General features: G+C 45.6%; 1 protein-coding gene and 1 long non-coding RNA gene across 6 annotated transcripts; one reads left to right on the forward strand and one right to left on the reverse strand.

Annotated features, from left to right (window-relative positions):
* Window positions 1-770: 770 nt before the first annotated feature.
* On the reverse strand, window positions 771-8,769 carry LOC127293894 (4-coumarate--CoA ligase-like 7). The gene is made up of 5 exons (XM_051323602.1): window positions 7,628-8,769; window positions 1,741-1,927; window positions 1,475-1,620; window positions 1,308-1,375; window positions 771-1,184 (listed from the first exon to the last, which is right to left on the reverse strand). Exons 1-5 carry the CDS (start codon window positions 8,642-8,644, stop codon window positions 956-958), a joined length of 1,647 nt encoding a protein of 548 aa, XP_051179562.1. The 5' UTR covers window positions 8,645-8,769; the 3' UTR covers window positions 771-955.
* A 1,266-nt stretch (window positions 8,770-10,035) lies between these two features.
* LOC127293895 (uncharacterized) lies at window positions 10,036-14,700 on the forward strand. Of its 5 annotated transcripts, XR_011742811.1 has the most exons (6): window positions 10,036-10,721; window positions 10,864-10,981; window positions 11,218-13,261; window positions 13,478-13,550; window positions 14,305-14,360; window positions 14,453-14,700. It is a non-coding gene; the product is annotated as an uncharacterized lncRNA (long non-coding RNA). The 5 variants fall into 5 exon arrangements; XR_007846220.1 differs by having other exon boundaries at window positions 13,478-14,360; XR_011742810.1 differs by having other exon boundaries at window positions 14,305-14,700.
* Window positions 14,701-15,244: the final 544 nt, after the last annotated feature.

Below are 15,244 nucleotides of genomic sequence, written 5' to 3' on the forward strand. Positions count from 1 at the left end.
GGTGAAAACCCTAGATCGTCGTAGATCGTTTTAACTTAATATTGATCAAGCAGGATCACCATGTTATCGTAGACCTCATACGAATCATGGGTGATTCGGCTCCTTGAGCCGATTCACAGGACAACCTGAGAGCCGATCGAGGCTCGTATTTAATGTTTACATGTATGCCATGCAGGAAACTAAGCGAAGCGAATCATCACCTTCCTGACCAGGTATAGGTCAGGTGGCACGCCCTTGCACCAGCATCGGACGTGCGTGCCGGAGCTTTGCGGGCCGTCGCTCGAGGGACCAGGGCCAGCCGCAGTCCTGGGAGCCTCCCGGCTCTACGTGTTGCCCGTCGCTACTCGCCGGTGGGTTTTGGTGGCCAACAGGATCCCAAGATTCCTAACCCCAGATCCCATTGAGGTCGTCCACCTTGGAGAGAAGGTCGCTACCACCATGCCCAAGGCTGCCGCCCCTGCTCATAGGTGATGCGTACAGTGCCACCTTCCTTGCCACGCCCGGGAGCTAGCAGTATGCAAGATCGGGGCCCTCACTAGCTTTCCCTGCCGCCGCCATCCATTCGCAGCGTCATGCCTCTGGTCGCCGTCGCACACCACAACAGCTGAAGGAGGGAGAGTGGGTGTCGCCGCTGCCGCATCCACATCGCGCGGGCTTTGCCCGGCGCTGGCGGAGGGGGGGGGGGGGGGGGCGAGGTTATGGGAGGAGGCGAGGGGACCGACAGGGGGAGCCCGGTGCGGGGGTCGCGGGAGGAGGAGAGGGGATACAACTAGACGAAGGCAGTACATGGTTTGAACAAAAACTTAAGTGTCCACAGTTACTCTACAACATATACACCAGGATGGAATGTCATGTACCACCATTTTATTTCTGACGACACCCTACCATTGCTCTTCTTATGCCCACTCCAACAATGCGGAATACAGTCTCACTGGTCGATGGTCACAAGACATGATCACAGTCTGGCCGCGGGACACGACTGCAGATAGCTTGTTAGCTGCCTTCTCAAGATCTTTCCGGCCGGCGATTTGGGAATGGAGTCGACGAAGACCACCTTGCGGATCTTCTTGTACGGCGCCACCTGCTTCGCGACGTGCTCCATGACCTGTGCCTCCGTGACCTTGCTTCCCGGTTGCCTTACCACCAGCGCCATCGGTATCTGCCCCGCCTCTTCGTGAGGATACCTGCAAATTCGTCAGAACAGTAGTGGTGTTTACAAGTTCTTACAGTATCATTCATTCCGGCTGAGACTTGAGAGTACACAGCTCGAAATTATTCAACCATGAGCAGCGCTTTAGTGGGCTTACGGCATAACTGCAGCATCAACAATCTCTGGCAGCGATTGCAGCACAAGCTCCAGCTCTGCAGGCGGAACCTGCAGTGTTCAGTTTACAGAGCAAAAGGATCAACCCATGACAGACAGATGCAATCAAATTGTAGAATATAACGCTGTGTTCAGAAACTAAGAGCTCACCTGATAGGCCTTGTACTTGATCAGCTCCTTCAGCCTATCTACCACGAACACAAACCCATCCTGGTCTATGTAGGAAAGGTCACCGGTCTTCAGCCAGCCATCCGAATCGAAGGCGGCCGCGTTAGCCTCGTCGTCGCCGACATAACCTGCAAACCTCATGGGCACAGAACCGTAAGTAATCTAATCTCAGTGCAGCGTTAGTCTGACGGAAATAACCCAGGGCACTGCATGTGCATTGCACGAGGATTTTCTCGGGGTCACTTCACCTGTCATGATGGAAGGGCCTCTCAAGCGCAGCTCCCCTTTCTGCCCAACCGACAAGGGCTCGCCGGTGACGATGTCGACGATCTTCACCTCCACGTTACTGGAAATCCGTCCGGCGGAGCCTACGTGGGAGCATTCGTCCCGGTGGACCATAATTGATATGCCCCCACCCTCTGTTGAGCCATAACCCTGAAGCAGATTGACGGCACTAACTTTAGAAAAAGCGACTGAGCATTTCCTACTTCAAGAGGAAAATACCGAAGATCTCCTATACTTGAACAAATTTGACACGGTGAGTAAATTTTTTTTTTCAAAACAGAGGCAAAATCATTGCCCAGATCTCTATTTTTTAAGAAGGTGTTTGACAAAATTTTGAAAGAAAACATATTATGACCGACTAGTCCCCCGGCATGAATTCACTCAAAAGCTTTGCGTCCGTGGTAACTTCATTTTGAAGATATTTTGTTGGCCAATTGTCTAAGTCGAGGTAGTAAAGCCCAAGCCAATCCTTGAGGAGACCCCAAATCCTAATGATGAAATGGCAATATGTGAAAAGATGTGCCGCTTATACTGTGACTCTTTTGCATAAAGGACAAAGACCTCAATTTTACCATCCTCTCTTTTCAAGGCAGCTAGCCATCCATAGTCTTATCTTTGAGAACAAGTCACGCGAAGACCTTGATTTTTTTAAAGGCATCCAAATTTCCACACCGTTCTATTCATGTTGGTTGAGATTGCAAAAATTGTGCTTTGCAAGTGAGGTTGCCAAGTGTTACCACTTGGGGTCAATGTCCACAAGCTGCCATCCTCAGTTCCTTCATCGGGATGGATGTTTTGAAGCTGAATCCAAAGACCGATGAATTTTCCGACACTGAATAGATCCTATGGCTACAATTTGCAGTAGACGATGTTCTGTGTGAAGCCACTTCACACAATTTCTCAAACTCTATAAATTTTGTGTCTCGTGCCTCGGTCTCCTCCGTTGACTAGTGGTGGCAATGTATACAGATATTTTAAGCATGCTCAATAAGGAGATAAAATAAAATAAATATATGTGGAGTCTCGCTGTTTCGTGTAAATGACACAGGGTGACATGTCATTGTAGGTTGTTTGTGTTGCTGACTGTTGACATCAACGATTAACCCGTGATCCGTCAGTGTGGATTAACTGGGCAACGGGGTACACGACTTATCTGTGGCTAAATTGAATGACCAAGATGTATATATGACCTACACAGCAACATATAATATTGCGGTAGCCAACGAGATTCAGATCTGCTGGACGGATTCATATCCGACATGCTCCTCATCACTGGCCAAATTTCCAGGGATGCTGCAAATTTTGTAACGATGCAACACAAGTAGGCATGCAGTGATATACAAGCAAAGCAAGCAAAAGCGTCCAAGACCTTTTGTGCGATCCCAGTTCCAGTCACATGGTTTTAAATCCATCATCGACTCCAGCGAGTGCTGAAGGCTGAAGCAACATCATCATATTCACAGGCGATCGGCATGAGATCGACACAGAGAAATTCGGGCCTGAATTGTAGGCCTTGGTACTAGTTGTCTGATAGTAACACATGAGTTGAAGTGCAGTCATAACCTGGTCCGCAAAACTCCAGATAGAGATGGATTAGACTTGGTTGCCCTGTCTACATCGACAAATGTCACACTAGTTGTACTTAGTTTATATCATTGGAAGGTCTATTGTCAGCTCCGTCGCCGTCACACTCGAAAATTATAGACGCCGTGCCTTTCATTTGGAGATCTTATCTCTCTGGGGATCTTATTACTACCAAACTTCCAAGTCAAATCTCAGTTTTACTACCGCCTAAAGAAAGTTCCCAGCTTTACTTTGCAGTTCTAATACTGTTGTATAAGTCACATGGGTCTTGGTGTTTCAATTTCCAGCCAACTCAACGCACTGATACATGGTGATTTTCCTAACATGGTTGGCTATTCGAAATATAATAGGCTTTGGACAGCCGACCAGCTTGAGAAAAGAGGATGGAATAATTGTGGTATTTGCCCGCTTTGCAAGCAAATTCAAGAGATGGCGGCACACTTATACTCCCATTGTAGGGTCAAAGATTGGCTTGGGCTTGCCTCTGTCTTGACTCAAGATTGGACTTTGAACCTCACAACCCCTCTCACTTCCTCTTAATGCCATTCTCCCTCCGGCCATCACTTGCGGCCCGCCCTTCCTTTGTTTTTTAAGCTCAGTTGCCTCCCAACCCCCTTTGGTGTCTGCCCCTCACCTCTCCGTTATCATGCATCGAGCTTCAGCCACCCCCAAACTCGTGTGGTAGGATAGATGTCCACAGGTGGTCAGTGGATTTCTGTTCCCTCACCTAAGGGCCTTCCGCACGCCACCACGTGGCCATATACATCAACCTTGATTGGGAGACGAGGATGTAAGGGGAGCTAAGATTAAGTTTTTCGGTACAAATCTATGCCGATAAATTTAGAAGTCCGCATGTATGAGTTGCAAGATTGGATTGGACCTTCAAATTCGAGATTGTATTATTTGACTCGGATCAAAGTAGAAAGTCTATGGAGAAACGGTGTGGGATATTCAAGAACTCATAGGCTATATAGGGGATCATGATTTTGTACTGAAACCACCGATGAATTAGGGTAAGTCCGTGATTTAATGTTTATGTTATAACTTTAGTTTTCTTTTCTTTTGGCAAAGTAGTTCAAAGTTCATCTGAATAAAAGCTGAAAGCTTTTAGAACTTTAGGTTGTTTTGTAGCGAGATGCTCTTGTGAAGAGATTGGGAAGCCAAAGATGTAACTAAAAGAAACGACAAGGTGTGAGAGAATGCTAGCTACTCCGACAGAAGCACGGGCACATGGACATGTGTGTGTGAAAAGTTCATTCCACGAAGCTGACGTGAGGGGTGTACACGTCCTGGGGTCTTGGCCACTTGGCTTGTATTCCAACATTGCAATGTTGAGGGATATGTTTAGACAAAAACTATGTACAGAGTTTTTGTCGCCGAGTCACATGAACATAACACACATGTTACATGTTACATTTTGTTATTCTGCTGCCTTGGAACTATAAGTTTCTCCACGTTACTGCACATGCGTGCTCCACGCAACTCGTAAGACCACCTCTATCAGAAGCCCCATCCATATTTTTTTTATTTACAGCGCGATGTTTTGCGTTTTACACATTGTGAAATCAACTGCAGCCGTTCCAGATCCCAAAAAGGACAGCCCATTTAGGCAGTTTTTTAGACGTCCAATTATACGGCACCACAAACATGTGTTGGTACATGATCGGAGGATGCCGATGGAGTCGGATTAATTGGGCAGGAAGAGAGAAGAAAATAGGTGGAAAACGTGGAATGGGCACGGAACAGCTGAGGGCGCCGGTGCGAGACCATGTGGTACCCACTCCCGCAGGATACTGATGATGCACTTTCCGTAATAAAAGCAAGTTTGAAATAATAAAAGCAAGTTTGAAAATGGATTTCGTTTTAAATGGGCATTGCTTGATAAACCTTGAAAATATCACCAAATAACCTTCGGTATCTCATGCGAAAAAAAACTAGAATAAATTCCTTTTACAACGTTCTAAGCCTAGCCATAGCTGTAAGTATCATGTAGTAGTGATATTATCTCTGTACTGGCTAATATCGTGAAGTGGTATCATAGATATGCTATATTTATTGCTTTTGAAAATCTTAATGTAAATTTGTGTATACAAGACTTATTTGGCATTAACTTTTCTCGTGATACGCGACATGATCTGATACAGTATCAATCTATGTTACTCTAATCTCCTCTCACCTTCTTAATTACCTCATTTTTGTGAGATTAATATGCATAATACTAGCTGACATACTACCACTACGGGTAGGCTACCGATACAAAGGGGACAATCAGTCGGAAATTCAATTCCCCCCCCCCCCCCCCAACCCCATGCATATGCTCCCTCCACCTAAAGATATATATTTTTTAATTGTTAAAAATTCTAACAATTATTTTGCATGTACACCTCGATAATCTATATGAGTTCGTACAATTGTCGCGAAAAGACAATATTTTGTGTGTCTGAGACAAACCATGTCTCTTTATTTTTAGCATCAATTTTATTTTTTTACGTAGTTGAAATGACAAGTTGATTTTTTATGGACTTTGTACGCGTGCAGCATGTAAAGATGCACCCGTGAATTTTCTTTTTAATTTATTAACATTTTAAATGTATCAAAGATCTATTTCAAAATAAAGTAAGAACATATAAGCAACTAAAAGTAAAAAACCTCACTCCTATAATCCAGAAAATATTATCATCCTATAATGAATACTAGTAGTACTTGCTAGCGTCAGGTAAGATGCTGATATATGAGATGTCTCTGCAATTGTCATGTTCTAAGTCAGTTCCTGCGACTAGCTTTAGGTGGATTGGACTTGGTTAAGAGTATAATCCAGTGGTTAATGAATATTAATTAGTGTTGGTAGGAAATTTTTGTTGCCAAGTTAAGAGAGTACTATGGTACATTGTGGAAAATATATAGTCTAGTCTTAATTTCTAAGAGATCCTCCTTTAACTAACGGGAGATTTAGCATCTACCCTGTATCCCCCGACTAGTTTGGCCAATGTCTTTGGCAACTGATTTCAAGGTGTCGATTCAAGGTTTAAGTTGCTTCTTAGGGTGGGGGTGCTTGCAGTTATCTGGGCGCTTTGCCTAAGTAGAAATAACAAAAAAAAAATGATAAAAATTGTTCTTTGTTGCAGGTCATCTACAGATGTACAGGTATTCTCCGTTCGTGGTTACCTCTTCAGCGGGTGGAAAATCGAGACCTATTTTACGAAGGTCTGTACACGGTTGAAGGCTACGGCGAGGGATACTTTTTCCCTACATGGGTGGCAGCATAGTCTACGGATTGTAGTGCCATCCTCATCTTAGGCGTTATATGATTTATCGTTTCGATATGTATTTCGTCTAGTTTTTTATATACTTTGAATTCAGATACTTGAACGGTTATGTGCATCCTAATTATGCAGAGGCTGGATGTAATTGCTTCCCAAAAATAATAAAGCATCCTTTATCGGAAAAAAACTAATGGGAGATTTTATTTTTTTCTAAGAAAATTAGGGCGTACAAACAAGAGAAGGCTGACTAAGTACTTAAGATCACTTAGGTCAACACCATCCATGTCATGGTCGGTAAAGTCGTACCATTCTATCTTCCATTCACTTAGAGAACTCAAAATCAGCGGCGGAGACAGGGACTCGCAAGGACCGTGGCTACTCCACGATTTTGTATGTCATGGAACATTTTTCCACTATAGCCCCTCTTCTCCAAACTTCCGTGACTTCATAAGTTTAATTACGAAGAGGTACGGGACGATCTTAGTCTTTTGATGTGTTTAAATTTAACGGGAGGGGGACGCTGTCATGGAAAATGCCCGTGGTGTAAGCACCACCCCTCCTCATAAACGCATTACAATATCGAATTCTCATTGCAATACTGTAGTATATACTCGTAATGTACAGTTTTTTTCTGCCGGGTAAATATGGGGCGCATCAAATCTCAGCTGATGTTCATACAATTTTCGAGGAGTGAGAGAATTATGATATTTTATACAGATCATAACGTTGGATCAATACTTCTAGGCGCCGACAGACTGATCGAGGACTGCAAATTCTTGGACGATCTATATCTTGCCGAATCTGCTGACAGGTTGATGGGTCGCGTCTACACTAATTTACGGTGATCGGAGTAACGACAGATACGGTACGCATTTGAAAAAGAGGAAAACTGTGGCGTTTCCGAGGAACTGAAAACGACAGACAGGACAGTAACACCCTGGACAGGTGAGGAAAAAAGAAACTGAAAACGACGAACAGGGCGGCGGTGGAACGAAGCACTCACCATGCACAGGTCCACGTGCGGGAGCTGCCGCCGGAACCGCTCCGCCACCGATCCCGGCAGGGGCGCGCCGCCGCAGATCACCCGCCCCAGGCTCGCCAGGTGGCAGCAGCTGAGCCTCGTCATCCCCGACACCACGGGCGGCGCCGCCAGCATCTCCGTGACCCGCCACCGCTCCGCCGCGTCTAGGATCCCCTTTAGCCCCGCCCGCGCCGCCGCCTCCGTCACCAGCACCGAGGTGAACCCCAGCGCCAGCCCCTTGAGCGCGAAGCAGAACCCCATGGAGTGGAACATGGGCGCGCCCATCAGCGTCGTCTCGCGGGCCTTGCCTGATTGAACGTGCTGCGCGTGGTACCCCGCGACCATCGCGATGAAGCACCGGTGCGGCAGCGCCGCCGCCTTCACCCGCCCCGTCGTGCCGGACGAGAACTGGATCGCCGCCGTCTCCGACTGCCGCACCGCCGCGTCGAGGAGCGGCTCCCCTGGTGATCGGTGGTCGAGGAGGGAGCGGAAGCGCGGGGAGTCGAGGAGCACGACGGGGAGGGCGGCGGGGAGCTTGGCGGCGGTGGCGGAGACGGCGAAGGCGACGGAGGCGCCGGAGAGGGCGACGAGGCGCGCCACCTCGGCGGCGGTGTGGGCCGGGTTGGCCGGCGCCACTACGACGCCGACGGAGAGGAGCGCGAAGTAGAGGATGGGGACGTCGAGGCGCGCGGGGGCGAGGACGAAGGCCACGTCGCCGCGGCCGAGCGGGGGCAGTACTTCGCGGGAGGAGCGCAGGGCGCCGACGAGCGCGCGCGCCTGGGAGAGGAAGGCCGGGTAGGAGACGGCCTCGCCGGTAGCGGCGTCGAGGAGCGCCGGGTGGGCGGGGAGTGGGGAGGGAAGGAGGGACAGCGCGAAGGCCGGGAAGGTGAGCGGGACGTCCGGCGGCGGCAGCATGGGCGGCGGCGGGCGGAGGCTGCGGAAGGACCTGGTGGTGGCGCAGTAGCCGGTGCGGGGGTCGACGTCGCCTCCGGTGGACATTTTCGATCGGGGAGGGAGGTGGTGAGTATGGCGAGGAGGTGGGAGGCGCAGAGGTGGTGAGGCAACAGACAAGTCGAGCTGAGCTGAGCTGTTTCTTCTCCGGATGCAGAATGCGATCGATCACGCTAGTAGTAGAGTAGTACAGTACTGCATATATGGACAGATCAGGCGATCAAAACTGTCCCCACTTTTCTAAAAAACACCCTAGCAGAAAAAGAGAAAAGGCAATAGAGGACAAGAGCGCCTCTGCCACCATTCACCGTCGAACTCCAGGCGCTTCCGCCGAGCTTCGAGAGCAGCATGCTCGAAGGCTCTCCTCCGATGATGAAACTCAGTCGCTGGCCATTTCCAGGGTTCCGGGGACGAACCACTTGGCATCCTAGAAGCGTCGAGCTCCAGCGATGGATCGACGAATAGGCCTCCGCCATTGAGGTTGAAGAAGGGCCACCTTTTTGGCTGAAGGTCACGGCGACAACAACTGTCGCCATGTGTTGCGCTCGAGGAAATCCATCAGCTCCAGAATGCCGCTCCGCAGATCCGCCAAGAACAACACTTCCTGGAATCACCTCTTCTTCTCCACCACCACGGTGGCTTGAAACGGGAAAATCCAAGGCCGCGCTGCCAAAATCTTGAGACCACCATAAGAGCTTTATTGAGGGGGGATGTAGAAGCCCTGTCGCCACCGCCTCCGTCTCCCTCCATTGGAGCTCCACGAGAAGTTGCATTGTCACCACAAACAACTCGCACTCCACAACAGCCAAATCCCCAAGGGCATCACACCATTCTCCATATGGGTAAATCCTAGACCTAGACTCGATCAAATCCTAACCCTACAACTAGTGTTGTACATAGGAGGCCGGCTCCATCTCCCCCGTTGTCTTCGGCCGGCAGAGCCTCAGGAGGGTATGGGGGAGAGGAACTCGGGAAAAGACGGAGGCACTCAGGAAATGGAGGAGGAGAGATAGAGAAGGGGGAAATGTGAGTCCACTCGCGTCACTAGACCACTGTAAAAGAAACAACCACGTCACACTGAACCAGCCATTAGGTTTAGTTTTACAGGATGAACACTTGGTTTAGCTGCCAGCCGACGCCCTGATCCTGTGTCCTGGTAGTTGGAAGCATGTGTGCTTCGTTGCATGGTGGCCTGAACACGGTAATAGACATGGTCACGCATTAGGTCAACCTCAGTGTAAGTTTCCGAATTGCATTCTAGGAAGCAAAAAAATTGCTAGGAAGCAAAAAAGCCGAAGGAGCTAGTTGTTCAGATTCCTTCGAGATCCCAAGACAGCGATGTTCTTGAGGCGAATATGGGTCTTGCCCGGTAGCCACCAAATTTTGGTTATACCATCGTCCAACCTTTAGTCGTCCACTTCTCTCGAACGCAACGACAACTGGACCAGTCCCCACAATTCCTCCCCCCAGCGAAATTTCCTCCATCTCCCGTCAGTCGCTCCCCCACCCTCTCCCTCTCTCATCCGCAAGCGTCGGCTAGGGTTCCACCGCCGCCCACCGTCCCCGATGCCGATGCCGATGCCGCCCACCAACCCCATCTCGATCGTCGCTGGTGCCCCTCACCTCGAGCGCGGACACTGGCCGTCACAGCGTAGGCCGACACCAGCTACTCGAGCTTCGCCGTCACCGGAGCCCCTCACGTCTAGCGCGGACACCGACCATATAAGCACAGGATGACGCCACCCACAGTGCGTAGCTCGGCCTCCTCCGCCCCTCACAAGCGCGGCCACCCTCCAAGTTGCCGACCTCCATGATGCTGTGTTCCACAACGCCCTTTTCCTGGAAGACGCTATGCTCCCGAAGGTCGCCGCTACCCTACCCCTCACGAGGACGAGGATGCCGTCGCCCCTCATCCAGTTCGACGTTGTTTTCCAGGAAGCCTCCGTGTTCCAGGAGGCCTTCGCCGGCCTGCCAGTCACGAGGACGCCACCGCCCCTCACCCAGCTCGACGGCGCATTGCTACTACAACGCGGCGGGATAACATCACTACAAATGGAAGGTACCTGAAATTGGTTGCAATTGTGCACATTTTTTAACAGTTCTGCACACGGAAGATATAGATTTGGTGAGAATTGGAAACTGAAACATCTAAAATGTTAACAGTCCGATATTTGCAGTTTGTCAGTGAGTTTGATGCATATTTGTTGGCTTTTATTCTTTTCTGGGCAGCGCTTGATGATCTAACTTTCTATATATTATGTTTTCAGGTATCCAACTGACCAACTCATCTCAAATACTATGAAAAAATGAGTTTACAAGATCTAATATACTGTTGGAGAAATTACATGAATAATTCAATGTGAAACATCACAGCTTGCTCTGCAGGTTAGTAACTTAGAGACAGATCGAGAGGGTGTTTACCTATACATATAATTTATCCACGATCTGGTGAGATATATACTTTAGTTTCACAAATGTAATCAGCATCGGGATAGTAAATCGTGGTTTTCTGAAAATCATGTCCTACTGTATTTGAGCACAAACCTGGGGTTAACTCCTTGCCTACAGAAGGAATTATGTTCGTAATCATCCCCTACTCACATTTTTGTTTTTCTTTGCAGGATTATGTTTGTAATCAGGGATATATGTCTATGCTCTCTTAGGAATGGATTTCTTTGCTTTCATGAACGGGTCAGATACATGGAGAGCTCCCGAATTAGCTTCTTCTATACCAATGTCAATTTGTCTTGGGTAAATGAGAGTCAATGGGTTTCTGTAACACCAATTTTGGTAAGCCTACATAATGGTTAGAATGAGTTATGCAACTGATAAATCAAAATTCGCAAGCACTCCTATATTTTCATGTAGAACAAGATTTTTGTATATAAATATATAGGTACAAAAAGGAAGATCTATGGTTTCACCTGACAGAATATTAGTTTCATGTTGATCAGAGTTGTAGAGAAATAAGTTACAGTCCGTTTAATCCTTTTGTACCATGAATTGATATGGATATTGTGATTTATAATTTTATGGCCTTTTTTCTGCTATAATATTTGTTACTACATTTTGACCCGTACAGCTATTTATTTATCCGCATATCATAATTGCAACTTTTAAATTGGCTTAGCTACTTCCTCCAATGTTGCAGCTTCTACTCTTCCAAGTAGAAACAATGACAGAAACAGTGAAATTAATTTAAATCTAGGGATGACGGAAATATATATTCCTCATCTCGCCAACCCCTGAAAATGTCAGGCCTCAACTTTAGATAATGATTCTGAGTAGATTGGATGCAAGGCTATACTTCTAGATTTTTATGTGGACCATGATTGTATTTAGAGTTTGAGGCACTAATTTAGATGTTTACACCATCATATTTGATGGAGAATAAAAAAATTCGAAGTGGTGATAAATAAACAGAGCCATTTGGTTTTACTTGCAACTGTCGGTTCATCTGCACTCCGCAAAGCATGAGAAGGTGGTGAGTGTTTTAGTTGTTCAGCCAAGAGGAGTTTGGTGGGTTAATCATCTCACCCCAAGAGCATTAACATTTTTCACTATCACCTGGAATGTTAAGCATGAACATTTTCTCACTTTGTTATATCAATCAGTACTTTTGTTGTGGTCGTTCTTGGGAGCATGCATGTGCATTTTACAGTATTCATTTATAAAGGATGCATATGTGTGTGCTTTTGATCTCCGAAAATATCTCCCAGTTCTTGTAGTGCTTTGACATGAGAACAAGTGCAGAGTTCAGAGAGACCAGACCCCCTCTCAATCATGCATGCAATAAATCGCTATTATTTATTAAATGATGGATTTCTGCTCCTAATAAACTGAAATTGTGCTACTCCTGGTACAATCATTTACTAATAATCGTGTTTGCGAAATGAGTACAGTTTGGCCATGTACTTATCTAAGCCCATGGAGTTGCCAGCTTTCATTTTGTTTTGCAAGTTCCTTCCCGTACGATGTGGTTGTTTGAGACAAGGTTCGAGATTTATGTTTTGCAAGCTAATTTATAGGATCTGGGCATTGTTGTAACTATTTTTTTCAATCAAATCATAACTTATCCAACAATCATTGCGGAGTGTGGCGGTTGTATGCAGAACCATGCATGTTCTGAAATTATCCTTCCACATTATTATTAGCCATGTCTTTTTTTGGATGTTTCGTATTTTAGTGTGTCTTTGTCTTGATTTTAACAAAGACGCCTATTTACCGGCTGAGGCAAGAAGCGTGAATGCCTACCGTCAGGTTTTAGTGATGGTAATGAAAAAAAAGAATGTTTCCAGGTGCATGTTTGATAGAATTTCCTTCGATGTTATGTTCAGAATCTTATATCTATTTGCATGTCATGTATTTAGAATAGCATGTCATGTTATATTTTCATGTAATACTTTACTGCATATATGTTTTTGATAGATCATTGTTGATGTAGGACAATGGGAGCAATCTCTACAGATCTTTGGTGATATTTCAGAATGGTGTTTCCCTGTAAGAACATTTTGGAACATGCAACTTTAATTATGATGATACTGACACTTGATTAGTAGACGGGGTGAAAGGTGCTCTAGCAAGATCATGACATAAGGACAGGGATGACATATCATGATGGGGAAGATGGCATTTATTATTACTGTAGAGAAGTAGAAGGTCCAGGTAGGCGATCCGTGACCCAAATGACAAAAATATATTATTTTCAGTGTGTCATTTTAGACCCGCATCTCCATTTGTTAGCATCTTGGTTCTACAGCTCAATTTTCTCATGTGCATGATACTAAACTTCGTATTAATATTTGTTAAAGTTGTATATGATGTCTGTATAAGCCGAGTTTTGCGCGTATAATGCCTTGATCTAATTCATTAATCACACAGGTAATCCGTGAGAGGTACCAGATAAACAACTTGATGTTACAGTGATGAACAAGCTAAGAAGGTACCTGTGAAGGTACTCAAATGATATGAACTGAAGCTCTGTATTTTGATTGGTTGTCCAGTCTGCGTTGAATATTAAATTTCCGCACTTCTTCTGTCATACTCAGGCTTTTGCAGAGATATTGTCCGACTAAGTTATCGTGGGCTAGATAAAATTTTAAATCCTTGGGCAATTATAAAAGTGTGACAATTAATATTGAGAAACTAAGGGCTGGTTTACAAAGGTTTGTACCAAATTATATGAAACAAAATTTTGTGGAGCCGGCATGCTCATACATCATGGTGACATATAGCCTTGACATTCTACATTTTTCTTAATCTGTATTTGCATACTTGCCATGTTTCCACTATTATCGGTACCTTTCACCATGATTAGCATGAACCTCATAAAACATGGCTAGACAAATTACTCCAGCATGAATGACCATTGTGTTAGGCTTACGTGTACTTAACGTAACTCAAATTGAGGCGGATATGTAGTTATTTCATAGCCACCATCATCTTAGCCAGTGTTTCTATCAGTGCCAGCAACTCTAGCCACCCCCAGGCCAGCCAATCAAGATCTCCTAGAACCTTTTATATTGAAAATTGCAGAACATAAACTTCTCTGAATATTAACATGCATGTGCCTTTGACAAGGAAGACTAATTGAGTTGTGACAGTATCTATAAAATTTGTGCAAATGTTATTGAGCTTTGAGATGTGAAGTTGAGCTTCAAGCTGAGATTGCACGGCATGAAGTTTTTAGTCCTAAACATAATATTCAGGTAAGTCTTGCTGAACAATAACCGCTTGCTGGATGATAACCAAAGAGATTTTCCAAGTAAGTACATTCTTATGTCTATCCAAAATTACTAAATATATTAGTATTCTGTAGTCAATATTTTCTGAAATGCATTTGTTTCTTTTCCCCAGGTTCTTTATGTAATCAAGCGAAGAGGAAAGGGAGCATGCCGAGAAGCTAATGGAGTACCAGATATCATTGAATTCCTTGGCCCTTTAGTTGATGTAGCATTGTGCCGCGAGTGCTAGCTAGAAACTGACTAAATAATACGGAGTAATGTCATCTTCTTGTCTCATAAACTTTCTTGAGGTTGAGGTATATGAGTTTTATATGTGGATCACACTAATGCTTCAATGATACTTCCCGTTACTCAAATTCATAGAGGTGAGGAGCCATTTTATTTCCAATGGAATTATCAATACTACTGCTTTTCATTACCATATAAATAAACTTATTTGCTGGATAGTCCAAGTTGTAACTAATTCAGCCTCCTCTAGCCTTAGTATATGTATGAAAACCCAAAGCAACTCTCTATATATATTGATAGTTTTGAAAGAAGAAAATGTATAATAAGTGCATGGCAGATTCAATTGAAATTTGAGTTCCAGTTCGTTGATTTTTAGAAAACTGAATGGGCAGCCCTTCCTATTTTATTGGAGCATTACCTTCTTCAGAGAAAGAGCACCAGCAAACGACAAACCCATGGATGTGCTCACAGAGAAGGACACACTCACTATTGAGGAGTTTAGGACGAACTTGTCAAAGCATGTTCGATATTTCCCATCTCACTACATAGTTGCATATGCAAATTAGAGATCGTAGTATCAAGAAGGCACGCCAGCAAGGAGACATTGTCTAGCTCACTGCCTCACTACATAATTGCTGACACAAATTAATGAGATCATGTCATCGCCTAGCTCTTT

Source organism: Lolium perenne, chromosome 4 (assembly GCF_019359855.2).
Source record: "Lolium perenne isolate Kyuss_39 chromosome 4, Kyuss_2.0, whole genome shotgun sequence".
NCBI classification, from domain to species: domain Eukaryota; kingdom Viridiplantae; phylum Streptophyta; class Magnoliopsida; order Poales; family Poaceae; genus Lolium; species Lolium perenne.

What these genes read in the sequence shown, in the direction of transcription:
- LOC127293894 (XM_051323602.1), bottom strand. Translation starts at nt 8,644, where the DNA reads ATGTCCACCGGAGGCGACGTCGACCCCCGCACCGGCTACTGCGCCACC. An exon ending in CGCACGTGGACCTGTGCATG is followed by an intron (nt 1,928 to 7,627) that starts GTGAGTGCTTCG and finishes AATCTGCTTCAG; the next exon opens with GGTTATGGCTCAACAGAGGG. An exon ending in GTTGATGCTGCAGTTATGCC is followed by an intron (nt 1,185 to 1,307) that starts GTAAGCCCACTA and finishes ACGAATTTGCAG; the next exon opens with GTATCCTCACGAAGAGGCGG.